General features: G+C 29.8%; 1 protein-coding gene across 1 annotated transcript in view; it reads left to right on the top strand.

Annotated features, from left to right (window-relative positions):
* Positions 1-7994, top strand: part of LOC106463185 (bifunctional coenzyme A synthase-like) — a 22833-nt gene extending 14839 nt beyond the window's left edge. The window contains exons 6-9 of the mRNA XM_013923179.2: positions 2429-2513; positions 2761-2858; positions 3979-4125; positions 7497-7994. Coding sequence (XP_013778633.1) covers positions 2429-2513; positions 2761-2858; positions 3979-4125; positions 7497-7547 — 381 coding nt within the window. The 3' untranslated portion in view covers positions 7548-7994. The remainder of the gene's footprint in view (positions 1-2428; positions 2514-2760; positions 2859-3978; positions 4126-7496) is intronic.
* Positions 7995-9029: the final 1035 nt, after the last annotated feature.

Raw genomic sequence — 9029 nt, 5'->3', positions numbered from 1 at the left:
AATAACATGCAATAACTGCCCAGAATTCTACATCGGAGAAACAGGAAGAAAATTGGAAACCGTATTCACAGAACACAATTGCAACCCAAAAAACACAGTATATCTATTACAAACACAGTAATTTTAAACAAAGAACCAAACATAACCAAACAAAAAATCAAGGAATCTATCTTAATTGAACAAAACAACCCTACTCTAAACCAACACCCTGGGGTGCCAAGATATCTCTTCTAAGTCTTGCAACAGTATCCAGTCATGTGACCTCTTTGTTCCATACTGTATATATATATGTGTCAGCGTAAACTACTTGTACCTGATGATGACAAAACCTTGTCAAAATGTTGTACATTTGCTGTTATGTTAAACTTATATTAAAGTTTTTCTTTATTACCCATTCAAGCCATCTCCAAGCATTATCATAACAGTGAGTTATTAATATTTTCATCTTTGTTTTTGAACCATTGAATTGTTTTTTAATCATTTAAATTAGAATAAGGAATGCTTATGTCAATAAATTAATTTTTTAATCTTTCAGTCTGCAGTGGGTAGTGTAGCTTTAAAACACAGAAATATAAAAATTGGGGTTTAGTCATTACTAAGTACACTGTATTGTGCAAAACCTTTTGTAGGTACTTGCCATTAACACTTCTCACTTGTAGAATTTCTTGGATTTTGTTTGTGTGCAGACACTTAACAAATTCAAAGTTCAACAGGATAAAACAATTGTGTGGATCCTTGTGTTTTTTTAATCCAGACTTTGAGAAAATGTTTTTGTTCTTTTTTTTTATTGAAATGTAATGTGAAAAAAAAACAAGACTAATTAACATTTTCAGGTAACTTGGAATCATGCAAGTGAGAAGATATCTGATGTAATAGCTAATCCATACCAATTTTAATTATTTTTTAATTTGTTGAGTAAACAGTAAGAGTAAGAAAACAGACAAGATAAATACTTGTATTTATTTGACGTCTTTTTTTATTGTGTGTGTGGCTAATTTATTCTCATTATTTTGCATTAATAGTAATGCTGCCTGATATATGTCTTCACACAGTCCATATTGTTTTTATGCTATATGCTAGCAACAATTTATCATTAGTTTTTCATCATCATGTGTTGAAGAGAAGCTTATTAGTTTCAACTTTTGACTCATGATTGCATTTGAAACTGTTCATGCTTCATTACCAAGGACTGTAAACATTTAATTCTCAATAATTTTCTCCATCTGTTATGCATTATTTAGTTCATTCCTAGAAGTTATCACCATTTATTAGGTGTTAAATGTTAGCAGTCATAGGATTTTATGTTGACATATTTAAGATATTGGCATATCTTGTGTATTCTTTAGACATTTTATATTTAAAGGGATTGGATGATTTTATGCTTGTTACCATTTCCATTTACAAGATTTTACCAGACCTTTTCCATTTAATTTATAACTATGGATAGTTTTTTCCAGTCTTCACTATAGCTTGCTGAAACAGAATCATGAAGTGAATCTTGTTTTGATCTTTGCAACATTTTTAATCATTGCATTTCTTTTCTCTTGTGAAAAAGGTTCTTGCTTCTAAAAACAGTGGTTAAATTACTATTATTGCCCCGTCCCAGTTTTAATATTTGTAGTGAGATTTACCATGTTATGTGTCAGAGAGGGTGTGTCACAAAGCTGAAGATGTTGTATTATTCTGCAATCACATGATTGAATTTGTTTGTGCTTCTCACAAAATCCAAGAATGTTTGATTATAGAGAGCTCATTTATCAATGTTGAACATTCCAGGTTGAATAAAGTGCTGTAAAATTAAAATTATAATATGTTGTCACAAGGAAAAAAATATATGGTAATTATCATTTATTAACATAATAATAACAAAGCTAGTTAGTTTTATATTAAAAGTTTTTGATTTTCTAAAGCACAGAATGTGTTAGTCTATCAAAAGTATTTCATGTGTTGTAAAAAGAAAGTTAACCATACAATGTAGCATTAAGGTATAAAGGGGTATGATTTAAAGCATTCACATAGCTTAAGAAGAATTTACAAACATGTTAGCATTAAAAAACTAGGATTGCTTTTTGATTTGATTTAGTGGTGAGGTTTTTTCGTTAAATATTTTCTTATGGTAAAAAGTTGACGTCATTGAAAAGACTTGAATCTATTGAATCCTTATACTTGTAATTTTTGGGTTTTGAAAAACAGGTGCCCTTCTTATCTGTATCAAAACAAAGAAACTACAAAAAATTTGAGCTAGTTAAAAAAAACTAATATTGTACAAGTGTTGAGGATTGACAAAATACATATAACCCAATATCATGGTTATATTACAAAGTTTGAAGGTTTCTTGTTTTCTTACTTCATAGTAATGTAACTCTTGAATTATGAATTTGAGATATACTTTTATAAAAAATAAATGTTAGTAAATATTATTTCACAGGACAAGAGAAGCAGATTAAATGAAATAGTTTGGCCAGAAGTGGCTAAATTGATCGAAGAAGAAATTCACAAACATGCTATCCAAGGTACATATTTTTTCGATAATTGTCATAGTAAACTTAAACAAATTGTTACATAAAAATTATTTGCTGCAATTTTTCAAGTTTCAGTTGGTACGTGTAATTATTTACTTACTTCCAGTATAAGCCATGTGCAATTATATGTGTGTGAGCCTTTTAGGTTATGATAATAGTGCATGTCGTGTGATATTTACTAAATGTATATATATAAGAATATGTTTCCAATTTTAAAATGCATGTTTTACTCCTTCAGGAGCAGAAGTAATTGTCTTGGAAGTAGTATTATTATTTGAAGCTGGATGGAAGGATAAATTTCACCAAGTGTGGGTTACAATTATTCCAGAAGAAGAGGTATGCATATGACACATATGTTATAAAGTAAATGAAGTATATGTATGAAATATTTTAAAACTTTTTTAATGTCAAAAATACTTGAAATTTTGTGCACTTTGCATTCTAGAATGAACATTCTAAAGGTTTTGCATCAAATTTATGTTGTCTGTTGTTTTTTTCTAAAAACAATATGTTAAACAATTTTTATTTTGTTACAAGTTACAGCTTTTACAGTAAAGAAGGACATTTTTTTGAACAGGTATGACATTTCAGTCACTGGTTTGATAATTCTCAAGTACACGGTTTTAATGGCTTTTTCTTTTCGTAATTAGTAGAGTGAGAAAATTTTAAATACAATCTTACACTTCAAATTATTTCTTTTTGACAATATCAAAAATTCACTGTTTTACATTGAGTTCTGGGCTGGTATTGACTTCTATATACTATATATATCTATAATTCTAGAATACTAAACTATTAATATTTTTTTTTATAAAAGCTTTTAGGCAAAAAACATTAATAAAGATGGTGTTAGTCAGTATAACATATGTTTAATTTCAGAAGAACACTCATAAATAAAGATATTTCTGAATTATTTTTATGAAACTTAAAGATGAAGGTAAATAAGTACAAAACCGTTCATGAAATAAATTTAATTCTTTTTTTCATTTTTCTAGTTGCATACTAAAATACTAAGCATGTTGATATCGAATATATGGTGCATGTGCTTCTGAAACATTTGTGTGGAATAAAAACATTAATACTTACAATAAAATTTCATAACTTATGACCTTCTGGTAGGTTCTATAAAACCTTTTGAAGGTTGTTACATGAAGAATATATGATATGTTAATTCTGAGATAGTTATGTTTAGCATATCAGTCTATGATCATTTTACCACCTCTATAGGCTTGCTAGAAATTTTTAATTAATAATTGTGTTTCAGTAATTTATCATCTTCACTTAGATATCAATGTGATGAATTCATATATTCTAGTTGTATTATATTATGTTTTGCTTCAAGAATTCACATTTCCAGGATTAATATCAAGTAAATTGTAAAAGTATTTATTTTATTATACAGTTATAAATAAAGTTTATGAAGTTCAAGAAAATATATTTATGCTTTTTATTGCAGGCTATCAGAAGGGTGGAAGAGAGAGACAAGTTACCTAAAGAGCAGATTATTCAGAGAATTCGTTCTCAGATATCCAATAAAGAGAGAGTGGCTGGATCAAACATTGTTTTCTCCACATTGTGGGAGCCTGAATATACACAATTGCAAGTAAGTAATTTGCACAATTTAGAGGTTGATGCACATGTAATGGTTTCATGTGTATTAATATAATTAATGTTTTTTTTTTCGATATTCCAAAGTATATTCATTTCAAACTGACTAAATCCAGTTATAATCAATATAAAAAATTAAAAATTTTATATTAGTCTTCTAAAAGTAAACATATTGCCATATGCTGCTAGAGACAATTGATATTGTTTCAGATAATACTCCAAAATATCTTTTTTGTTCCTTTTTTTTCAGGAATATTATTGTTTTGTTTCTAATTGTCTGTGTTTTATATAATTTTTAAAATTCAGTTATCAAGATGAATAGTTATTTTGGGTACGTACATTTATGTGTAGCCTTACCAATTGTGCATCTTCTGGACATAGAGGAGACTAGTATAACTAAGTACTATTTTGTATTAAAATAATATTACTTACTTATATAAACATGAAATAGGTGTTGTTTCTAAAATGTACAACACTGGTTTCCAAACTGATTTTCACTGATGACACCCTAACCCACTTACCTTGATTTGTGTGACACCCCTGATGCTTCATGCTTTGTTTGTTTGAAAGCAAAGCCACACTTGGCTATCTGCTGTGTTCACCATGGGGAATTGAACCTCAGATTTTAGCATTGTAAATCTGTAGACTTACTACTGTCTCATTAGAGTACGCTGCCACATGCAATATTTGTTTGTAGAATCTTTTTTAGGTTCTTACTTATTCTTTGTTTGGTGAAACTCTTGCAACATCCCTAGCAACTTGCCATGACTCACAAGGTGCATTTACAATAAGACATGAGTGAATGGTGTAGCCAAATTGTTTGAATGCTATAAAAAAATTTTTACAACTAATGCTTTTCCTAGTCACGTGTAGAATGGCACTTGCACATGACAGTATTTGATGTTTTTAAAATAAACTTACTGTGTATATGTGTGTGTGTGTTATGTATAAATGAAGGTATAAACATATGCATAACATATACAGTGTCTGTAAATTTGTAAATTAATATCACTAAATGAAAATGGTGTAATATCTGCAAGTCGCAGCAGGTTGGCATGATACTTGAGATTATAACTTAAGAACATCCTGGATGTTTTTTACATATCTTTGGATAGATGATGCTGCATTCAAAAATTTCTGTTTCAGATAATACTCCAAAATATCTTTTTGTTCCTGATTGTAGTCTGAAGACAAGGTGTAAAGTTACACAATGGTTCAGTGTTTACTAATGATCTTATGCATTCCATAACCTTGCCAATAGCTGCTCGATACATCACTGAAAGAGTGGTTGTAACCTCCCTCTTTTCTTATGGCAATCATATCAAGTGGGCTGTCACAAGATGTCGTGCTTTTCAGATAACCCCTATGGCAATTGTGCAATGACCTATTTTATCAGTACATCTGGTTATAATAACTTAAACTGTGAAAATATACACATTTTCAGCTGCTGTACCAGCTCTTTAGAAATGTGTCAATCAATTCTGTTGTGTCTCATGTTCTAATCTCATAGCAATATACCTTTTTTTGGGGCCTTGCATGGCCAGGTGGTTAGGATGCTCAACTTGCAATCTGCGGGTTGCAGGTTCAAATCCCCGTCCTACCAAACATACTCACCCTTTCAGCCATGGGCCATTATAATGTGATGGTCAATCCCACTATTCATTTGTAAAAAGGTAGCCTAAGAGTTGGCAGTGGGTGGTGATAGCTAGCTGCCTTCCCTCTAGTCTTTCACTGCTGAATTAAGGAAGACTAGCACAGATAGCCCTCGTGTGGCTTTGCGTGAAATTCAAAAGAAGTGAAACACCTTTTGTGTTAAGTGTAGTTGTATGTAGTTCTTATATACAAGTTCTAATTTTACTGCATATAAAATTGTATTGATTACAATATTTTTCTGTATTTCTGTTTGTGCATCATTTGCTTGTTTACAAAAGGGTTTAGATCATATAGTGAGTTGGGCGAATAAATGGCACATGGGTTTTAGTTATAATAAATGCAAGATAATGCATGTGGGTTATCATAATTTGAATTGTAAGTATAATTTGGATGGAAATAACCTTAATAGTGTTATGAAAGAAAGGGATCTTGGTGTTATGGGTGATCAGTCTCTTAAGCCATCCAAGCAGTGTGCTGTTGCTAGTGGTAGGGCAAAAAGGATTTTAGGTTCTATCTGTAGGAATATTGAATACAAGTCTAAAGAGGTCATAATTTCTTTGTATAGATCATTTGTTAGGCCACATTTGGAGTATTGTGTTCAGTCTTGGGTTCCTTAACCTAGGAAGGATATTGAATTGTTGGAAATGGTTCAGAGGAAAGATACTAGAATGGTGCCTGGGATGCAGAGGTTGTCATACAAGGAGAAGTTAAGATCTCTGAAATTGTTTTCTCTTGAAAAAAGAAGAGTTGGGGGGGATCTGACTGATGTGTTTAAGATTGTTAAGGGAATTGACAGTGTTGGTGCATCATCTTTTTTCTGCTAGGAGACACAGATATAAACTTTGACAAGGCAGGAATCATATTCAACTAAAAGTTTTATTTTTCAAACAGGATGGTTGGCTTTTGGAATGGGTCGCCTTCAGATGTTGTGGAGGCAGTAAATTTAAGTGTGTTTAAGATAAAGCTTGATAACTATATGAATGATAATGGCTGGCTTTAAGTTTTATTTTATTTTATAGTTTTAGTTTAGTTTAGAGGATAGGACAGCCTAGATGGACCAATAGGTAAAGATTCATGTCTTTGATTATAAGTTTTCTATATTTATAGCTGAAATACACTTTGTTTTTTGGTTAATGGATAATTACAAATGCTTTATATGTGGCAAGCACATTTTCTGATATGTTTATGGCAGAGAGGAATATAAAAAAATAAATAGAACTATGTCTTTAAGTTACAGAACTACATTAAATACACTCTAATTTAAAACAAATGTAAGTTTCAATCATAATTGTGACTTTTGCATATGATATATTAAAATATCAAACCAGAGAAAGGGTTTTCAAGATATTTTATTGTTTATTGAAATCAAAGTTTTAAAATTCTAAAGAAATTCAACCCTCAATAGCTAACTATATCTGCAGGCTTATGATGCTAAAAATTTTGTTTTGATATCTGTGGTAGGCAGAGATTACAGATAGCCCATTATGAAGTTTTATGCCACACAACCAAATAAATTAGAAAAATTTCATGTTGTTCAGATACCTTAATTTATTGATCCTAGATAAAGGAGAAAACAGAAGCCTATAGTAAATGCTTAGAATTCAGTTTTCTTTTTGTCTTTTATACACATATTTATTTTAAAATGCTGTATTTTATCTTATACAATTACTTTTTAATCTTGACAGTAGTTTTTTTTTGTTGTTGTTTGCACAGGTGGAAAAAGCTTGGAATACTCTTCAAAGGCATCTTAAGGAACAAATATAAATCATTTAGGTGATGGGGTTAAAGAAAATAATTTTTAATTAATTGAAAACTTAAAAACGTCAGAGCTATGTAGAAATTTTATGTTTCAATTCAAATGTAAAACACATGTATATTTTTAAACTGTAACTGTAGAAAATGAACAATTGAGATTGTTGTTTCTGTTTTAATAACAGTACTAAAATGTAGTGTATTTTTGAAAATTTCAAACTTGCTTTTGTGAACTTTCAGGTGCTTTTAATTATCAAATTGTACTTTTTTTAAAGTGGATACAATATTTTATTGATTGACTGTTATTATCTCTTTCATGGTATAAAGTATCTACAGTCTAGCAGGTAATGAGAATTTAGAATATATATTTTAGAAGTGAAGTGAAGTTTAGTGAAAAATAGTATACATTAAAAAATATTTTTGATTATTTTATTATTAATATAGACATTGATTACTCCATCTTTTAGCCTTTTTTTTACTTAAACCTATATGAAGATCAATTTTCATTTTCTATTTACTTGACAACCCAAATTTCAAAACTTGCACAATTAGTACCTCTGTCATTCATTGGCAAATTTTATCTACTTCTAATAGTTAACATCTGGGTCACAGTTAACTGCAGTAAGATATTTTGAGGTAAAAGCATAAACCCAAGTATTTTCTAGGTCAATAGATGTTATAATTAGTCTTGTGAGTAAGAGAATCAGAATACTTTCAGTATTATACACAGTAGAAGTGTACCACTTGCTATCATATGGAAAGGAGATTAGTTCTCTGTTTTTTTTTCACAAAGTATACGTATTTGCTTACTTCCTAGAATTGAATATTTCAAATGACCAAATAAACCATTTGTGGTTGATCAAGATATGTGACTAGTATAAGAGCCCGTGTACATTATTCTTAATACTGAATTGCTTAGATTCCACTGAGGTCCTCTGTATCATACATTTATGATGATATAACATAAATTATGGAGATTCTTTTGTCATAAAGTTTCACCTGGTGTGCATCCTTGCAAAACAAACAATGACTGTCTCTATAAAACTGTTCATAAAAAAAACTATCTAAAAAATTGTGCTCACTAATTTCTTTTGATTGTTCAGCGAAAACGTAGAAACCTAAACCAAGAGGAAACCATGAAGATATTTATTAGAAGTTAAAAAAGGATATAAATGCACAGCAGGCATAATTATGCAGACCATTAATTAAATCTCGGAAATTAAAGGCTTCTCTGTTATCAGACATTATGCAAGTTTCTTCAACCATGGAGGATGATGTGATGAATAATGCTATATTTTGCTTTATACTTCCTGAAATCTTGAAGATGTAATACCAAAGAAAAATTGAGAAATGCATTAAAGCTGTAAAAAATTACTTCATTTTGTATTTAAATGTTTCTTTACTCGAAAAATTATCTTTTTAAAAAAAAACAAGAAACCTATTATTGATTACTGCAAATTTCTTCCAAGTTGTAGATTATAGCTAAAATGTTTT

Source organism: Limulus polyphemus, unplaced genomic scaffold (assembly GCF_000517525.1).
Source record: "Limulus polyphemus unplaced genomic scaffold, Limulus_polyphemus-2.1.2 Scaffold1343, whole genome shotgun sequence".
Classification (NCBI taxonomy): Eukaryota; Metazoa; Arthropoda; class Merostomata; order Xiphosura; family Limulidae; genus Limulus; species Limulus polyphemus.
Note: the sequence above shows the minus strand (reverse complement) of the source record. Positions and strands in the feature narration are given on the sequence as shown.